This window comes from Durio zibethinus, chromosome 5, assembly GCF_047325235.1.
Source record: "Durio zibethinus cultivar Kanyao isolate XHJ-2024 chromosome 5, ASM4732523v1, whole genome shotgun sequence".
NCBI lineage: Eukaryota > Viridiplantae > Streptophyta > Magnoliopsida > Malvales > Malvaceae > Durio > Durio zibethinus.
The window spans coordinates 5,369,469-5,389,542 of NC_143166.1; the positions used below are offsets into that span (position 1 = coordinate 5,369,469).

The 20,074-nt window shown below is 36.5% G+C and overlaps 3 protein-coding genes across 5 annotated transcripts; 1 reads left to right on the top strand and 2 right to left on the bottom strand.

Moving 5' to 3' along the window:
- Nucleotides 1–449: 449 nt before the first annotated feature.
- LOC111282370 (uncharacterized) lies at nt 450–9,749 on the bottom strand. Its single transcript, XM_022870427.2, has 12 exons — nt 9,101–9,749; nt 8,929–8,962; nt 7,872–8,306; nt 4,855–5,240; nt 4,582–4,776; nt 4,312–4,509; nt 4,127–4,201; nt 3,970–4,036; nt 2,697–3,825; nt 2,554–2,610; nt 1,095–1,169; nt 450–937 (listed from the first exon to the last, which is right to left on the bottom strand). Exons 1-12 carry the CDS (start codon nt 9,527–9,529, stop codon nt 898–900), a joined length of 3,120 nt encoding a protein of 1,039 aa, XP_022726162.2. The 5' UTR covers nt 9,530–9,749; the 3' UTR covers nt 450–897.
- A 119-nt stretch (nt 9,750–9,868) lies between these two features.
- LOC111282371 (ABC transporter B family member 26, chloroplastic-like) lies at nt 9,869–15,876 on the bottom strand. 2 transcript variants are annotated; one of them, XM_022870429.2, is made up of 18 exons: nt 15,318–15,876; nt 15,015–15,142; nt 14,642–14,684; nt 14,383–14,427; nt 14,139–14,261; nt 13,954–14,057; nt 13,517–13,571; nt 13,357–13,427; nt 13,151–13,253; nt 12,831–13,041; nt 12,449–12,522; nt 11,583–11,639; nt 11,423–11,497; nt 11,130–11,204; nt 10,773–11,054; nt 10,588–10,652; nt 10,452–10,512; nt 9,869–10,335 (listed from the first exon to the last, which is right to left on the bottom strand). In XM_022870429.2, the coding sequence occupies exons 1-18, from the start codon at nt 15,765–15,767 to the stop codon at nt 10,255–10,257; spliced, it is 2,103 nt and encodes a 700-aa protein (XP_022726164.2). In that variant the 5' UTR covers nt 15,768–15,876; the 3' UTR covers nt 9,869–10,254. The 2 variants fall into 2 exon arrangements, with proteins under 2 accessions (XP_022726164.2, XP_022726165.2); XM_022870430.2 differs by having other exon boundaries at nt 15,004–15,142.
- A 636-nt stretch (nt 15,877–16,512) lies between these two features.
- On the top strand, nt 16,513–19,314 carry LOC111282897 (uncharacterized). Of its 2 annotated transcripts, none has more exons than XM_022871180.2 (4): nt 16,513–17,121; nt 17,251–17,403; nt 17,528–17,733; nt 18,807–19,314. In XM_022871180.2, exons 1-4 carry the CDS (start codon nt 16,639–16,641, stop codon nt 18,997–18,999), a joined length of 1,035 nt encoding a protein of 344 aa, XP_022726915.2. In that variant the 5' UTR covers nt 16,513–16,638; the 3' UTR covers nt 19,000–19,314. The 2 variants fall into 2 exon arrangements, 1 of the variants encoding a protein (XP_022726915.2); XR_016342133.1 differs by having other exon boundaries at nt 16,522–17,121; nt 17,528–17,810; nt 18,807–18,945.
- The last annotated feature ends 760 nt before the right edge of the window (nt 19,315–20,074 follow it).

Sequence of the window (20,074 nt, forward strand, 5' to 3'; positions counted from 1 at the left end):
GGAAGTGTTATGCCTCCTTGAGTTGATGTGATTTCCTTTCAACTGGAAATCACTAAATATTTTGGATATGGGCTGAGCCTTTTTGTTTCCTGTACGAGATGTTGGGAGGAATATTTGTTGAAAACATTTGAAAGGAAGATATGCATATTGTGTCTAATATAGTTTGCTTTTCTAAATTAATTGATAGTTCAAGTAATAAAGTGATCAAGTTATTAGCTCAGCTGTAGTGCTCCTATCTTGCAAGAAAGCAAGTTGTACAAGAACTACAGAGAGCCAAAGCATTAATTTAGGTAATGTAAATGTAACCGATGATCAAATTTAAGGACGACTAGAAAAGCATTCACTCGACGAGAAAGTTTTCCCAATAATCTAATCAAGCGCATAAAATTATGCCAAATCATGGCATGAAAGTAGCTGACTGATATCTCAAGGATAAATCTATGGGTAGATGGTAGAAGAATGACAATGAAAAATATTGAAACAGCATGTTTCTAGAAAGGGTCCTCTAATACAAAACAAGTACAACACAGAAATGAAAACTGAATATTTTCAATTTATTCTAGTTAATATACTTATCGTAGAAACATCTCAAGAAACTGACAGGCATATTAAGCAATTCACTCTTTTGCATGATCACATACCTAACAGGAACGGTAATGGAGAAATTTGTTGTACAGAAGTTAAACGTTCCCTCCTTGATTCCTGCAACAATATTCTTGTCCTTGGGAGAGGGGGTATAAAAGGCTTCTTTTACACTTCCACCTTTTAGCAGCCAATATTTTGACTCTCTCATTTGAAACTTTTAGATAACATAGAATTCTTTTGCAGAATCCACTTACATCCCAAGTGATCTCGATACCTGCACCAACCAAATGAAACTCTTTGTTTCAATCATCTCTATCGGCGAACAGATGATCTTGATCTTGGTCTTCTTGCCCTGCAAAAGAAGTTTGTAAATTAAACAAACTAGAAAACCTAGAAAGTTGAAGATTCAGATCACTGATCCTTTCACCTGAGTTGCATGCTGTTTTGATGATGGTTGTGTATGTCACAAAAACACTTAATCTAATTCCACCGAATGCATGGTAACATACCTGATAGTCTCAAAAGAAGAGTAGGGAGAATGCCTGCGCTGAGAATGCTTGCTATGTGGTGACCGCGAAACTTGTCTAGAAATGAAAACATACATCATATTGATTTGGTAAGTTAAACATATATAACTTAAGAGAAATGCTCAGCCTTGTGCAGAGTCAAATTTGATAATAACCAGCCTGTTACATGATCATTATCTTTTGGAGATAATGAAATGGAAACCGAACACCTTCAAGCAATAACTAAGAAAGTGCATATAACCAAACCCTTAGAAAAGGCAAAAAAGAAAGTGACAGCAGGCTCTTCTTATTGAATAAATCATATAGAACAACCTGAGCTTTGTAACATTCAATACATAGCACCATTATTAATGTCGTCCAAATTTCCATATAATTTGCAATAGGAGAAAATGCAAACTGAAGTCAGATGGGACAAAAAAGAAAATCAAGAATCGTGTAGCCATAAAAGTAGTTCACATAACATATAAACAAATTAATATAGTCAGGATAACATATGAAGAAAAGATTAACATCTCCATAGTCACCACCAGAATACAACAATCATATCAGCAATTTGTCTTACATTAACAGTCAAATTTGCAGATTATATATCATTGTTCACTTATAAACAAAAAGTATAAATGAAGCAATATGTGACAAAAGAGACAGAAAAAAGAGAAGCTGCCAGCGAGGAGATGTGGCCATATATAGCATAAACAAGCATAGTATATGCCAAAAAAAAAAAGAGACAATTAACAGAGTAAAATTAGACAGATGAAATATTTAAGAGCACAACATACAAAGATCAACAAACATGAGAATTTTTTTTCCCCTCAAACACACACATACACACTTGACACACAAATGACAGCAGTAACAAATAATATAGCCAAATATTTATTATGTTTATAGTGTGGCTTCCATAGACAATTTAGTCAACAGATTATATTATATCTGCTTGACAATTGAATAAGGTGAAAAATACCCAACCAAGAATAAAGCCAGTAACCACCCAACCATCTATTGAGTCAGCAAACACGTGTGATTTGACAACACAACAATAACCAAACTTTGAACTAACAAATTAGCCTGGTGGAAACCATCCACTAAAACCACAAAAGAACTTGTAGAAAGAAAAGGTAATAATCAGAAGTCTAATTCAAAAAGAAACTGAATATGAACAAAGTGCTTTATGGACCAATAAACACGCTATGAAAAGTTAAAGTACATTGTCGAGTACTGGGTAGTAATTGAAACAGGTCAAATTTGTTTCTTTAATTTAAGTTCCTTTTAATTATCATGACAGTATCTCCATATGACCTATAAACCAATTTTCCAAAAGTTTAGGATTGCAGGGAAAAACATCCTTAGAATGGAACAGACCTAACCTGCCAAGCGCTCAGGCTGCATAAAAAGAATACGCAAAACATGAATGAAAGTGACCAAGTACTGATACAGTTACCTTCTTCTAGACCAGACAGGTGAAGGTGATGAGTGCAGTTTTCTTGAGTGCAACTTCCTATTGTACACAACAGAAAATTAGAAGCTACATAGCTCAATCGAAAGACAACATGAAGAAATAATCATTAGATCTCAAAGATGAACCTCTTAGAACCATCTGATGCTTCATCACTTGAGTCATTAGAATGATTGCCGGAGTTATCCTTGCTGTTTCTGCCTCTACTGCTAATGGACGAGGAGCTTCTTCTCTTCTGCCTGCTTGAGTCACTTCCACGTTTATGTCTTGATCTATCTTCTTCTTTTGTCCGTTCTCTTTTTCTGCCAACATCTTCTTTGGCACTAGCTCTATGAGGTCTCTCCACATCTTTCTTGCCATCCTTGGCATCAAGATAATTGGATTGCTTTCTTGAATCAGATTCCTTGGCTTTTTCCCCATATTTAGACTCTTCTACACTCTCCTTTGAGCCATTTCGATCTTCAATCTTTTGCTTTCTAAGCCTCTCATCCTCTCTCACATGATTCTCATCTCCCTTCTCATCTTCCCTGCTCTTACTGACCTCTAACACCCTACCACTATCAAGGTCTTTCCCAAAAGAACTCTTTCTACTTTCATGTCGATCATTCTTATCTGATTTTACTCTTGTTTCCCTACCTTGAGATTCAGATTTTGTTGATTTTCTACCAGCATCTTTGTCAGGCAGCTCAGAATCAGATTTCTTTATCACCCATTCCCCTAAAGTATAATTCATCCCAGAACCATTATTTCCATCTTGCAGTTTTCCACTATTAAAGTTGATTTCATCTTCAGAAACCACCTTGGAAAAAAATAACTTTTCATGGTTCCTATCTGCACTGTTATTAGCAGGGGTGTCTCTATTGTTTTTTGACCTCATATCACTTCCAAAATTCTTTTCAACCCCCTTGTGTTCCTCAAGTACCATCTGTGAATTGCCATTCTCTGATGCATCATTGTCTTGTGAAAGCTTCTTAATGCTGGACTGCGCAACAGCAGCATTACTCCTTGAATCTGGCATCCTGGAACTTTGAATTTTACCATCTTCATCTTCATCCTCATCCTCCTCATCATCAGAGGCATAATTTGCAAGGCCCAGCACATTGCCAGGGGAGCTTGAAGTAGATTTTTCTCTAGCACATGCAGTGTCTGGCTCATTTGCTTTACCTGGAACTAGTAGCCTTGCAGAAGCCTTAGGAGTTGAGACAGGAAAAGAAGATGGCAATACTTTGTGATTTGAAGCAAAAGTGTTGTGATCAACTGCAGTTCAGCAGTTGTAAAAAAATGGTTAAATTAAAATAAAAGATAGCATCACAAACAAAATATCAAAGATGAAGTTTGCAGACTTCAGTGTTCGCAAAAGAAATATAGTGAAAAAATATTCAGACGCCAGCATTTACTTACCTTCAACTGTTGAGTCATCTTCGTTTACAACTTTGGTTGCAATTTCATCAAACAACTCATCTGTGACCTGTTCAAAGGCGAGAAAACTACATCTACCACCAAAAAAAAAAAAGAAAAGATAAAGATAAACAACCATAAGTGCTTAAACAGCTTCAACCTTTAAAAGGACTTCAGTTAGCACCCGTTTTATTTCCTGGTTAATAGCTGCAGTTCTAGCTGCTTCAACATAATCCTACACAGAAAGAAAATGTAGGTCATGTCTCAAGGACATCATATCATAATGAGAAAACTCATCTAAGGCACACTGAGATATCAACAAGTCAAAGGCAGAAACAATAAAACCTCATCATCATCCTCTTCTTCACTTGACCAAGAAGAATCAATACTTTTGCTATCTGCTTGATCACGTTTAGCCAAGGATTTATCAACAGCTTCATCATCAATGGATTGTGTTTCCTCTTTAGGATGTTCTAGAGAAGACTTAGCTTTAGTGGCTTTGTTCCTTGATATTTCTTCTTTAAGCCAATTAGGCACCGGACCCTGGATGATGAGAAAAACTCAACAATAACATCATAAAAGTTTTCACATTTAACCAGCATAAAGAATTAATACCTTTTTGGGTCGTTCAGAAATGGTTCCATATTTATCACCAGGAAAGGCTGCAGCAGTATGAAGTTGAGCTCCTGGACCAAGGCCAAATGGAGCACTGGCTGATGGAACGGGTGGCTGAAAGCTTGGCCCAGGAAACCTTGGAAATGAAGGTGCTGTGTGTCCAGAAACAGGGGAAGGCACTGAAAATGGATCACGCTGAAAAACAAATTTTATATTAGCATACTAAAACCTGGGGAATAAATCAAAGATAACTGACAAGGCTCGAGGCAAGACCTGTGCTCCGGATGGAAGAACTGGGGTTACAGGAGGATAAACTGCACAAGGTGCTACCGGAGGAGTCCAGGAGTTAATTGAAGATGCAGCAGCAATGGGATTAATGCCTCTCACAGTTACCATTGATTCATGATGAGCAGCATAATCAGACGGCATCTGTGGGTGATGATCATTACTAAACCTAGATGCAAAAACTAAAGGTAGATCACTAAGGCCACCTGCTGAATCTGCTGCCTGACTGCCATACACAAAAGATTGCTCACTGAGCACTGATCTACCATTATCAGGCAGAGATTCCATATGATATGCTGCCTCTTGAGCTGTTGAGATGGGCAAGGGCAATGGCTTATATGACTGCTGCTTTTGATTTGCAGAATTTTCCTTCCCTGGCATTTAAAAGAGAAGTAACAAAGCAAATAAAACAAATTCAGACATCCCTAGCAGCCCTTTGGCTGTCATTCACATGAAAAGCTAAATTTCTGCACTTCTCCTACATACTCTATAGAAGATATTTGTCGACAGCAAGAGTAGCTTAACGGAGAAAAAATCTTCAGTTAAATCTTTTCACCAAAAAGACAAGAACTTAAACTTTAGTATTATCATAACTCAGTCCTAAAAACATTACAAGACTGTATTGGTCACCAGTATGCAGTTAAAATATCTCATAAGTGGTGCGCTTTCCAGAAGTGAGAATCCCGATAACCTGCCAAAGAACAATTTCAATTCAATGTTTTTTTACTTTTGATGTATTCTGAGAATACAACACAGGAAAGTCTCTGACGGTGTGTTTGGATGGAAGGGGAGTATATAACAGTAGAGTGAAAGCCAGCAAAAGGTTTGTGAATTTTTTTAACAGAGAGAAGGGAGTTTTGGAAATGAATTAAATCCCTCCAACCCCTTTAAATCCTCATATTTAAAATTCCATCAAATCAGGAGATTTTAAAAGAATAGTATTTTTTACCTAATGCTTTTAGGCTTTTACACTCAGATATTTATTTTAGAAATGATCTCGTGCTGGAAAGGATATTGGTAATATTAATTGCATGTGAGATTCCACTACCCTGTTCTCTACTGTCCTCGCATTACCACTCAATTACTTTACCTCCTTTTACCTTCTAACATTTAATCATAACATAAGTCGTCCATTTAATTTTCAAATTGAAGCATTAGTTTATCATATCAAAGTATTCAGCATGTGTTTCTCAAAAAAAAAAAAAAAAAAAGAGTATTCAGCATGTGATATAACAACCACATTGTAACAGATACCTATTGCCCAATAAAACATATGCACTGTTGTGCAACTATTAACCTTAAATCAATTTTTCTGTTCATTTAGTAAGAAATATTGCACAATGTTAAGCCTGTAGTTTGGTAACTTATACAAAATTAAGCAGCAAAAATAGAACAAACCCACTAAAGTATCTAAGAGCTCAACAAGTAGTTCAACTAACTTCCAAATGTTGTCAGTGCCCTTTTTAGTTTTGTCATGCATTTGTAGAACATAATCTTGTTTCCTCCAGAACAGAACAAGCTACAGCAAGTATCGTGTTTACAAGTCTGTTAACAATTATAAATGCCATTTCCAGGAAATTCTATTAACCTTAAATCAATTTTTCTGTTCATTTAGTAAGACATATTGCACAATGTTAAGCCTGTAGTTTGGTAACTTATAGAAAACTAAGCAGCAAAAATAGAACAAACCCACTAAAGTATCTAAGAGCTCAACAAGTAGTTCAACTAACTTCCAAATGTTGTCAGTGCCCTTTTTAGTTTTGTCATGCATTTGTAGAACATAATCTTGTTTCCTCCAGAACAGAGCAAGCTACAGCAAGTATCATGTTTACAAGTCTGTTAACAATTATAAATGCCATTTCCAGGAAATTCTAATTATTTCGTAGAAATGCAGAAGAAGAAGAAATATCTCATGCGACTTTAGCCAAATGACTGAACAAGTAATAATAGTGCCATGAAATGAAACTTCAGCCCATGTGCCATAAAACCCAATGTCATTAAATAAACTTTAACAGATTTAGTAGTTATGTACAGAGAAAAAAGAAAGAATATTATTGATCTCTTAAAAAATGGTATAATCTCTGCAAGATGTAATATCTTGATTTAGTACATATGTTAATCTAATTTAATAGTATTTAAAAGTCACCAAGAAAAGAAAGTAATTCCTGACAACATTTTCATACCATTAAATTCTTTTACCCAACAATCAACCCATCATTAAATCTTAGTAACAAGATCAGTATGGTGTATGAACATAAGAAAATTATTGACACATGACAACGATCCAGATAACAGGATACATCTATGTAACCAGTGTGGATCAATAAGAATCAATCATACACAAGAATCAGTTCCAAATTAATTATCATTTGCCAAGTTTTTCTTTTCCTCTGACAACAAAGCCACTAGGTTGACCATTAAAAGGTGATATCATAAAACAGAAGCAATCAGTCAAAGAACCAAGTAGATATTTTAGTGCAGCTCCTTTCTCAACTAAATATTTGTGTGCAATTTAAAGTCATGTCAAGGACATATAAAAATATAGAGCACCATAGCATCCAAGAAGTAAATAAAAACTAATGAAAGGAATGACTCTCAGTAAGAAAACAAACTTTGAGAAACATATAACATTATGCAATGGTCGAATATTTAATGAATTAACTACATAACACCAACCAAACTGAAACTAGCATCTTTTAAAAAAAAAAGTGAAACTGCACTTTAAAAGAAAAGGGACAAAGAACTAGGAAAAGACCATTTCAGATTTTATATATATATATATATATATATATATATATATTCCAGTCAGTCACACTATTATTTTAGTTAGGCCACATACCCTACACATCATGAGTTTTTCTGAATGATAGTTACTTAAAAGTTCCTGTTTAGAAGTACAAAAAATTATTGAAAAATATAGAATGAAGTAGGAAATGTGGTCTATAGAAGCAGTTCTTCAGCACAAGCTTCACAAGCAAGTTCAACTTGTTAATTGAAATTATTACCTGAAACAGAAGAATAAGTAGAAGGTACCTCCTGCAGATGAACAGAAGAAATGGTAGGTAAACTTTCTTGGTGAAGAAATCCACTGTTTGGATCCAAAGCTGAAGTTCCATCTCTAACATGGTAAGGTAGACAACCATCGGGAATACATGAAGATGGCCCAGAGCTGTTAGACAAAGTCTCATTGGGATAAGTTGGTGGTCTATGAGGAGAAGCTGCTGGAACAGGAAACTGTTGATAGCTAGAAGTCAGCAGTGACCGTTGAGCATCCATATAATGAGAATCAACAGCTTGTAAATATGGATCAGGAAAACAATTTTGTTCTTCCGCCCTGCCAGCTGGAGTAGTTTGTGATTGCACCAGCTGGTCCTGCATGGCAGCCCTAGTGTTTGCCCATTCTCTAGCTTTGGCTCCCCAATCTTCCACATTGTTATGGGCTGGCACCAGAATATTATTGCAAGCCGAGCCCATCAACAACAACATACAATAAGACAAGCATAGGGTCAGATTAACTTTCACAACCAGGAGCACATGGCTTTTGTAGGTAGCAGTACAGAGAAGTTTACATCATACATATTTCAGTCAGCAACTTATACCGTGATGGATAATCATTAGCTAACCGCTAGAAAGATAGCCATCTCACTCTAGGTTTTGGTTGGTATTAAATTATGAAGTTAAAATTTTTAGTTGAGGGATTATTATCCTATAAATCTGCGGTTGAGTTTAAAACAAGGGTCCAGTGTGGTGGGAGGTGCAATGGCCCCCATTCAAATGAAGCCTTAACAATTCAATCTAATCTATTTTCTTATTTACAATTACATATATATGAGATGGACATAAAAGCTTGAGGAGTCTTTAAAATTCACCGCGGCTGTATAAGTAGTTAATAAAATAAATATACTCTTGGCATGTATAGGATAAGGATCCTCCAGAAGAACCCGGATTAACATTTAAAAGGAGCAGCCCTAAAAATGCGAAAATAACGATCTAATTCTATTGAAACCAATGAAAAGCTAAATATCAAGAGGAATGAACCAGAAAATCAGATTTAATACCAACCTTGGTGATGAGACCAATTTGGATTGCCCCATTCCTAGAGAATGAAAACAGAATTACGACCAAAAAAAAAAAAGAGAAAAAAAAAGTCATTTGATGAACCAAATAAGCAGCATTTTACTTAACAGGAGAAATAAAATTAGAAAAAAAAATGCATAAAAGGATTGGAAGTTACCTGATTAACGTGAGAGAAAGTATGGGGAATCTGCGCAGGAGGCATGAAGGGTCTAATAGGAGGAGGAGGAGGAGGTGGCGGAGGGAAGTGGTTACTTACATTATGGGGGTGCGGGGGATAAGGAAGAGGAGGTAGTGGAGGATAAGCAGAATGATCGGAGGGAGGAGGTGGACCACACTGGGAAGGAGGTTGCTGAGTGGGACGAGGAAGAGGGGGTGATGGAGTGGAATGAAATGGGTTGTGATGTTGCTGGTACTGGAATTGGTTGGAGTGCCATAAGCCCGGCGATGGTGGTGCAGCTACTCTTGCAGGTGGCAGTGGTGGTGGGTGGTGGTATTGAAGGTAGTGTTGGAGGTGGGGATCAGTCGGGGGTGGTGGTTGGGATGGTCTCAAGTAGCGGTGTGGTTGCTGTTGTTGACACGCGTCCATTTGTTTATAGTAGTGTAATTTTCTTGTTTTTGGGTCTTTGATTTCTGCTGGTGCTCATGGGAGAGTTTGTACAAGGAAGAAAAATCAGAACATGAGAAAAGAGGGTTTTTTCTTTTTCTTCTGTCTTTTAGAGGAGAGGACGTAGGGCCGGACAAATCGACCCTATTGTTGCTGATTATGACTCCCATGTATAGATGAATGAAATTCACATCAGCACCATTTGCGTGACCAAGTCCCCAAGTTTCTCTTTTTTTCTGTTTTTTAGGTATAGATTAACAGATTAGAAATTATAAATCCGAGCTTAAATATGCAGCAACTTTTTCTTTAGGCTTCCAAAAATTACGAAAATAGTGTAGATTTATGTATGGCCACAAATTTACATGGCTAATAACAGTATAATTGTATAAGCATGATGGTGTTGAGGGATCATCACTCCCTTTTCATTCTTGACTTGAGCACTGTAATCCTGTGTAAACTCATGTCTTTATAGTACAGTTCTGTTTAATAAAAACTGAATGGCAAAGAATCTGCTGGCATACTGTTCAAAGCCCTAGCAAGTGTTGACTGTGGTAGCATAAAGAAAAGCACTTAGTGATGTATTTTTTTTTGCAACACACTGGCCGGCTGTGAAAAGTTGCTTTGACCACCTATACTGTATCTTTCGAGACAGATCCAAGGAAACTTGAATTGAGATAACTTATGATATGCCAATTCTTACATGGCTATCATACTAAAGCATCAGTCTGTTTTCTCGTCAATCGTGCATATAGACCGTCTTTATGAAGAAGCTCACTGTGACTGCCCATCTGCAAGTTTGAATGATAATTATGTCTTTGAGCAACAATTTTCAGTTTTCTAAACACTAAAGTTCCATGACTAATGACAGGCAAAAATTGTTAAAGTGTTTAAAAAAAAAGACAACCTCAATGATTTTACCACCATCCATCACCACTATTCTGTCAGCTGCTTGAATTGTAGAAAGCCTGTGGATAGAGCATGATAAGACTCCATACTCAATGTAGAGTCACCCAAAAAAATGAGGGTACCTGAAACCATACCTGTGTGCAATTACAATGACAGTTCTTTTTGTTGACGAATCACTTCTGACGGCACGAAGAACACCCTGGATCAGGTGGCATGTGAAACACTATGGGTGGAAGTAACGTCCCAAGTTCTATGCTCAACCTCCAAATAGGAAAAAAGAAAATAAGAATAAAGTACTGGTATTAATAACAATAGTTACCTTAACATTGTGTTCACTCTCTGCATCCAGTGCACTGGTTGCTTCATCAAGGATCAAAATTGTAGGGTCTCTAAGAATGGCTCGAGCAATGGCAATTCTCTGCTTTTGTCCCCCACTGAGCAGATCATCATCAACAAGTGTATTGTACCCATTGGGAAGCAATGTAATGAAGTCATGCGCATATGCCTGCTTTGCTGCCCTTTCAATTTCCTCTTGCTTTATGTTTCTCAAACATCCATACTTAATATTTGAACTAATGTCCATGCGGAAGAGTTTCGGTTCCTGTAGAGAGAATATATTAAGGAGGAAAGATCCATCAAATTTACTTAAGTTCAATGCTGGAACTAAATGGAGTACCTGTCCCACAAATCCTATTTTTCCCCTCAAACACTTGATGTCCAATTCTCTAAGAGGGATGCCATCAATGAAAATCTGAAAAAAAGAGGAACAAGTATAACATGGGATTCAAACTACAGGTATTGGAAATTTAAAAAAAAAAAAGAGATATAAACAGAAAATACAAAATTGCTGGCTATAGAACACTTGTTCAATGATTCTTAACCCATTAATGAGCAAAGTTTCTAGCAACATATGTCAAACACTGACTGCTTGGAGGTAATGGAATAGGATGAAGATCAAAACAATTCTACCTGACCATTTGTTGGCTCATAGAGACGGAGCAACAGATTCACCAGCGTGCTTTTTCCACTACCACTGAGACCAACCTAGTCAAGATTAAATAAATAGCAAATTATTTCTCAGAGTCAGCGTGGAAGTGATGAAAATTTGTAAGAGTCAAGAAACACTTACTATTGCAACCACTTCACCTGGACGAATTGATAAATTTATTCGCTGAAGGACAGGCACCTGTGGAAATAATCTGCTATTAATTGTTTCCAAGTAGCTAAGTAATAATGTTTAAAATGATAGAGGCATGCATGCACAAAACTTTACTTCAGGAATCAAACAAACAGGAAGTCTCAATTACTTTGAATGAGGCAACCGTCCATGAAATGTACAGCACCAACCTTACAGTAGAAACAAAAATAATGCAGCACAGCCATAAATGCTCCAATAGAAAAAGGTGCTCTTTTCTATTTTCATGTAATTCCACTTTTATATGGCTCCTCAATTGGAATCTTAAGAAAGAAAATGGAGAGAAGGCCGTGTAAACCTTCCACAGAAAACAGTTTGAGAGACAAAAGCCCCAAGAAAAGTAGCATTCTTTGCTTCTGAAGCATCTCAAGGAAGAGCTTTAACCATAGATAACTTTCAAGGAGTGGGAAAATTCTTCCAAATCAACGCTTTCTATGCAAGAATACAGCTGAAACAGTCTCCTTTTGAATTGTTCTTATATGAGACAGACTGGTCCTTAGGTGATTGTGGTTGTGGGTTTCAGTTGGAAGAATGTGCACTTATGTAAGAGAAAAACTATATATAATTAATCCCTCTACTTTTTGCATTTTTTGGAGTGAAAGGAACAGAAAGGGGCATTTGAGGGAGAACTGTTTTCTCTTAAAGATAAAACCTCTACAAGAAAGTTGCAACCACCACTTGCAAGTGGCAATTATGGTTCTAGCACCATTTGTACTCCATTAAAATTATAGAAAATACCAACACTATCAAAACAGAGGTATTACTTGGAGTACTTATAATGCTAAGGAGGGCAAGCATACCGTTGCTCTTGAAGGATATTGAAAAGATACATTTACAAACTCTATATGGCCCAGCAGCTTTTGAAACATCATTCCTGTAACAGAGCAAATTCAAAGTAATAAAAGTTAAATGAAGGATGATATCTGCCATTGAAGAAATTTTCTGCAGAAAGAAGTAGTTATTTCTGCTAAATGGAACATTTAATTTATAATTAAAATGATGTTTCTCACATCCCTCACTAAGGTTCTCTTCAAATTTGATAAAGGGAGAGAACGATGTTGAACCATCTACATACATATATGCCACCCACTAATAAGCATTGCAATGTATCACAGAACAGGGAACAAAGGACATTTCAGAACAAGAAGTTATGAAGAAAGGATCTATTAATAAAATTCTTACCTTTCGATATGAATTGGTCACTAGGCAGAAGATCCATCAACTGGAAGACCTTTTCACTTGCTCCAACAGATTGCATCAATGATGAAACATTATCCCCAACCCACCATGTTGAGTAGATTAACCATTCACTGTATAGTATAAACTTCGTAAGTTTCTCTGCTGTTATATGACCAGCAAGAATGTACATCCCTCCAACCAGCACAGCAATAACCTATAGAGCAAAAAGAAAATCCAACAATCAGAGAAGTAGCTTTTAACATTCTTATTATCATTCATTTCCATATTATACTTCCTTGTGAGAAAGGCCCTGGATTGTACACCTGAGTTGAGTGGTAAAGGGTGTTGAAGCTCAGATTCCAAACTCCATAAGCAGCACTTTGCCGCAAGCTTATATCTGCCAGTTTATCTAGCCAATGGTTGTACCTATTAATTATAAACAGATCAAACATTTTTTTACACATTATCAAAGAAAAACATTAAAAACCAGTAAGACATTTGGAAGAAAGACTCTATTAGCATAGATTACCTTTTCAGCTCTAGCCCTTCTGTTCCATAAACACGAACAGTTCTCATTAAAGAAAATGTTTCTTGAGCCACCTATGAAATAAATAGTGAGAAACCTTTCATCCAACTGTAAGCGATGAAAAACAAAACAGCCAATTATAGATAAAGTTTCTAATAACTACCTCGTTGGCAGAAGCAGTGAATTCTTGGACTAGTTTAGCTGCCTTTTTCTGGTACCTACACAAGAGGACAAAATAAATTTTCCTCAAAGAATAATTACAGTAGTCAAACCATCAATATACTCTGAAAATTAAAGATAAGAAAACTGTGTGTGCATCTTAGTAAGTACAAGTCAAAGCATAACTTTTTTCTGAAACTCCCAACCCATTTTCCATTAATCTGTCTTGTCCTTCAACCATCCAAAACCTATTACGTGAACTTTGCAATTAAAAGATTAACAGCCTGCAGATAGATCCTCTTTCCAACCATTATCTTTTCTTGCCCTAAGATGCATCATTCAAAATTGTGTATTTAATCGCACTTACCTTTTATCATATATATAGAGTAAACTAGCTTCAATTAAGAGTAGGAAAAAGTAAGGAAACTCCAAAAATCTTACAGGCCATAAACCATCATTACTGCTGCTAGAGTAAAGCATATCAACAATGTACATAAACCAAGTGGCCATGACAAAACCAGCAAGTAGATCAAGGCACCTGTTCCCTAAAAGAAGAATGAAATGCTAATAAGACTCCCAAAATTCCAGCAAACTCAGATGGATTGATTATTTGATCAGTGAGAAACCTGAAGAACATTTCTCATAATCAGATTCAGATCATTCCCAATCACACGTGACACTTGTTGACAATCTGAACCAAGCCTACTTGTCAAATCACCAACAGTTTCACCATCAAAAAAGGATATGTCCTGCATAAAATGTGATGCAAAAGTTTGTTACCTGACACATCACAGAAACTAAAAAACATATAATCAGCATGCCTACTTGGTACCAAAATATATAGGAAGTTGAGAATTTTAAGTTCAGAACCTGAAGAAGAAGAGCATAATACAGTGTTTCCCTCATTCTCTTAACCTGCAGATGTTACTGGGTACCAGTCAGACCTGAAGTCATGCTCTACGGAGAAGACAATTTTATGATCATCAACAATTTCACACTCAAAAATGGAAAAGAAAATTTGAATAATGGTTCCTCCAAGCTCACAATAAACCCTAAAACACAGGGCCAAAAGTGGAAACCAGATAAGGCATCAGACATGAAGTAGTAAAATCATGATAAGAAAACTTACAAGGATCATATTTGCAATGCCAAAGCAGCATCCTCGCAGACCACTGAAATTCAAGCGCAGTGTAAAGCATCAGCAGCTGTCACTTTTTCCTTGAAGGAGGCTCAAATCCCACAAAAAGACTAAGAAAAGTTCCACATTCATAGAAAGCAGTTGGCCAGATAAATCACAAACTGGTTTTGATCATATGCAATGGTGAATCCTTTTAAGCATTAATACACGAAAAACAACAATTAAGGAAAGAAATTATAGTCCAATAGAATTATAGAAACATGATTTCAGATTTATTTCAGAGGCGACCGCAAGAATAGGTGAATGCCATGCTTAGGATTGCAACGTAACGTAGAAGGAAGATTTGACCATACTAGATTTTGACCTGCATATTCCTGCGGTAATACATATCATAATCAGAAGCCGTACATTCTGGTGGAACACTGCTATTTCACGACTTTGTGCCGAAAATATTGATGCCGTCAAGTAATGTGGTATAGAAATTTCCGAAAGCTGAACAATACAAACACCAGTCAGTTAACATGATTACAAAACAATAACTAAAATTTTCCCCTGCAACCACAGTTATTAATTTCATCAAACTACTTAAGAACTGAGAAATTAGCAGAAATTATTCAACTAGAAGAAACAAGCAACAAAAACTTAAGTGAAAGAAAGAAGGACTTACAGCAGCCACAATCAGGGTGGAAAAAGCAGCGAAAATAACTAAACGATCTTTAGCAATCAGCTGCCACATTCGACTAAGCGTCCGCCAAACTGTCACCGGTTTTTCCATTAATTTAAGTTCTACGTCATCGGAGATGCTCCACCAACTTCCTCCAGGTAACACCGACCGAAGAAAATCAATCGATTTCCGGATTCTCTCAAGCAACTCGACATTCTCTACAGTGTGCTCTTCCTCAAAACTTTCTAGGTTCTTCTCTACCGACAATCCGTTGATCGAAGACGATTTTAAAGGAGCTGAGCGATAGCTTAACCTCTTAGAAGAAATCGAGACTTCAGTGCCCCTGGAAAATCGGAGATTCCGATGGTTAATGAAATGAAACTGTTGCTCATAATGAGACGAAGAACGAAAGCGAAGCTGCAACTTTCCGTTGCAGCAAAGAGGAAGAGCCATTGGACGGAGCCAATGGAGGGAGTTTTTTTTTTGGGATAAAGCAAAAAAGTACAAAATTCTTTAGCTTCTGGCCCGTGTGCTCCAGAGAAGCGCCACCGTTTTAGTCCTTAAAACAAACGGGAAATCACATCGAGGGAAGCTTGTTTAATTGACACAAATTCTTGCGCGTGAACGCACGTGCGAGTGCACGCGTTTGAGGATCGTTTTTCTGTTTTGTTCTGAATGTTTTCTGTGATCTGTGAAGCGGATGGTTTCGTATTGTTGAACTCCACACCGTTAGATCAGCCCAAATAATACGACGGCGTTGCGTGCAGCGCACAATTGCTCTTCTTGGAGATTATTCCGATGACGTGCTTGAACCGATCAACGTATTCCACTTCCGTGATATAAATTGTAGCTTGGAATGGACGATTTCGCTTATAAGTTTTATTATAATTCTATAATCATTCTATGATACCAAAATATGATCTACTATGTAAAATTAAATTTAATAATATTAAATATAATATATGACACGATATTAAAATTATTGAAAAAAAAAACATAAATAAAAAAAATTAACAAAAACAGTTTACAACTTAAAATATAAATCTTAATTTTAAATTATATTTTAATAATCGTGATATGTTTTTTAATCTCCAAATCCAACACATCCACGTAGCACCACGTTAACTTTCTTTGTGACGGTATTACCCTCATGGATCTCACGTATAACTTCAAGCATTCCTCATTTTTAAAGCGAAATCATGGGCAATTTAGTTATCAAGATAACAACCTTCTAAAAATATCTTCACGGCGGTTTTAACTAGAAACACCGTATCTCCATTCTTTCCTTTCTTCAGTTTTTCTCTCTTTCTCTGGGACGCCAGCCATGGCTGTGGTTCTTGGAAATTTAGCTTTGTTACTAGACGTGACATCAACGAGGACCGTTACAAAAGACCGAAAATCCCGTCCCTTGGCAATCGACGTCGTTTTTAACTTACCGAAGAGGGACCCTCATTTCGTCCACGCTTCTCCTTCCAACAAAAGCGAACTCGAGTATTGGGACGGGGAGAATTGGGCTCACCGAGTGGTGGCTCGTGGCAAAGCGAATTCGAAAGTAAAGGCGGTGGATTTCGACGCGTGGTCCAGCGACGACGATGGGAATGGGAATGGCAACGGATTTGAGGAGGAAGAGGAGTACGATTGGGAGAAGGAAATGAGGAAGAGGGTTAAGGAAATTGAGGAGATGAGGGAGTTGGAGAGGAAAGCGGAGGAGTTGCAGAGCAAGGCGGAAGCAGAGGAAAGTGAAGGCGAAGTTAGAGAAGAAACCGAGGAGGAAAAGAGGATGAGAGTGAGAAAAGAGCTCGAAAAGGTTTTGCCTTCTTTGCTCTTCCCTTGCTACACAAATTAACTAATTTTCAATTTCTTTGTCTTTCCAATTTTGTATTAGAAATTCAAATTTTAGTTTTGTAATAAGATATAGTTTCATATGTGAGAACAGGTGGCTAAGGAACAGGCAGAGCGGAGAGCAACGGCACAATTGATGTTCGACTTGGGTCAAAAGGCATATGGAAGAGGCATGTACAAACGGGCCATTGAGTTTCTTGAAGGTGCTCTGACGATCATTCCCAGGCCAACGTTATTTGGCGGTGAGGTCTGTTGATACCGTATTAGATAAGAGACCGTGTTTTTGAGGAATTTTGATGGCTCTGTATTTAAATCAATGTTGGGCAAAGACTAATGAGGGATTTTTTTTTTCTTCCTATTGCTGATTTCAGATTCAAATATGGCTGGCTTTGGCTTATGAGGCGAATAACCGCCATGCGGACTGCATTGCTCTGTACCAGCAATTGGAGGAGAAGCATCCTAGTGTGAGCATTCGGCGGCAAGCTGCTAAGCTTCGCTACATCTTGCAAGCACCCAAACTCAAGATATCTGAGGAAGAGATGGTTACTATACCGCTGATTGGTTCCAGTTACGACAGGTATATTTGAAATAATGCAGCAATAGACATAATTGAAAGTTGAAACCTACTCTTATGTTGATTGACCGACATTACTGGTCAGTTGTTCTCTTTTTGATCTAAACTCAACTTGTTACTCTGTTGTTGTTTTTTATTTTTTTTTGTGGTAGATTTGTTACTCTGTTCTTTTGACGACTTAAGATAGCTGGTAATGTTATCTAATATCATGAATTTTAAGAAAGACTAGCGTTTTAACTTTGATCTCTTAGGCTAGGCTCCATTTGGTTGGAAAGAAAGAAAGGGGAAGAAAGGAAAAAGCACCAATGGTTGAGATTCATAACGTGGGCTATTTTTTAGCTCAACCATTAGATTAAAAGATTTTCCTTCCTTTCCTTTCTTATTCCCTCCTACCATTGGGAGTGTTAAACTCTTCCTTCTAATTAAGACGAAGTTATTTTTTATTTCCTGCCTTGACCAACTCTTCCAAATAGTAAATGCTGCATACTATCCCTGTTTCATTCCTAAAAGCTCGTCTCTCAGGCAAGTCACATTCATGTTATCATTGCCAGATCTTTACATTGTTCTCACCATTTAGCTTCCTGTCTTTGGAAACTTGCATTGTCAATTTCTGCCATGACTTATGGTTGTGCGTGTCCGTACTTAATAGTTTACGAATGCTTAATGAGCATATCCAAAAGTTGGAAGCAAGAAACCATTTCATAGTTTTGTAGACAGCGTCGGGCTCTTAGAAAGAAAGTGTATAATTCATTAGTCCTTTCTTAATCTCCAAGCAAAAACTTATTTCCTTAAGCTCTTCCCATGCCTTATGACCAGCTTACTTCTTATTTTGGATCGCATTGCTACTAATTATGTGATTATGCCCTTCTTGATCACCTTGTCAATCCTTCTTTCTGTCCACTTGTTATGTTATGACCATCTTAGTTCTAGTTTCAGCTTTTGCCTGGTCTTGTATTATTTTCCATCTCTGAATATTTGCATATATTTGTTCACCATTTTCAACTTCGATAGGTAGTAATTTGGGGCTAATCTGGACAAATTTTTTACAAATATATGCATTATTTCAAAATTTTCAGTTATGCAACAGTATGGAGTGACAATTACAAGGCCGAGGATCTCAGAAACAATCAGTTTCCCTCTTCCAAAGGCTTTCTGGGTGATTTTCTGGTGTGGCGACCTCCTGTTGGACTCGAAAAGAACCTAGCTTTTTGGGTAGCTTTGACTTTATGGTTTGGCTTGGTGGGAGCTGCCCTTTTTCTACAACGATGAATCATACAGAAGACTCCTCATAATTGTGAGTGTTGAGTCGTGATATGTACATTTAATTATTTATTGTGCCTTGTTTACTAGCATACTTGGAATGTCTCTGATTGGATCACCAATCGGGTATATGCCTCTTTCTTTGTATACATAATCTCTTACCACGAAAACATAGGGAGCCATGGTTTACCTCGCGAACTTGGACGAAGGATTTGTGAAAGCAAGCAACTAACCTTTTTGCTCTTTTACAAGTGATAGATAGAGGTATAATCAAATCAAAATGAACGAACACATATATATTTATAGTTTATATGTTTATTTTTAGAGCAGACTGTGTTTAATAAGAAACTTATTCATTACATTCTAGTACGATTCGATTAAATGGTAAGATGTGTGCATTTGGGTTGTGTTCAACTCGATTAAGTAAATAAATTCGTTCATGAACATTAAACAAATATATTTATTAATATATATAAACTAATATATTCATAAATAATACTTCATAAACAATAAATAAATTATAACTAAATAAATTTAAACAAATATACAATTATAAAATTTAGATTACAGGAATATAAATAAACTTTAATCAAACAAGTTTTAAATGAATTTTAAATGGACATGTTCATAAATATAAATGTTTATAAATATAAATGAATCGAATAAATTTTTATTTGTATTTGATTTTTTTAATAAAATGAATATAAAAATATTATTAAAGACTATTAGTTAAATTTAATGAAGATGTTCACACGAACTGCACTCTAATGACACAACTCAAAATTTTCATTTCTACCATTTGAATTGAAATTACCTATTTAGATTAAAATTGCATGTTAATCATTTTAAGGCTTTCATAAAAACTTACTTCATTTGTCTAATTCTCAAACACGTCTCCACCATTTGAATTGAAATTACCCATTTAGATTAAAATTGCAAGTTAATCACTTCAAGGCTTTCATAAAAGTTTACCTTCATTAGGTGGATTCTCAAAAACATGAAGCCCTAAACTAAGTTTGTAAATTCGTTCACATGTTCGCATTTGATAGAATTAGATTTAGAAAAGATCAACAATTTAAATATA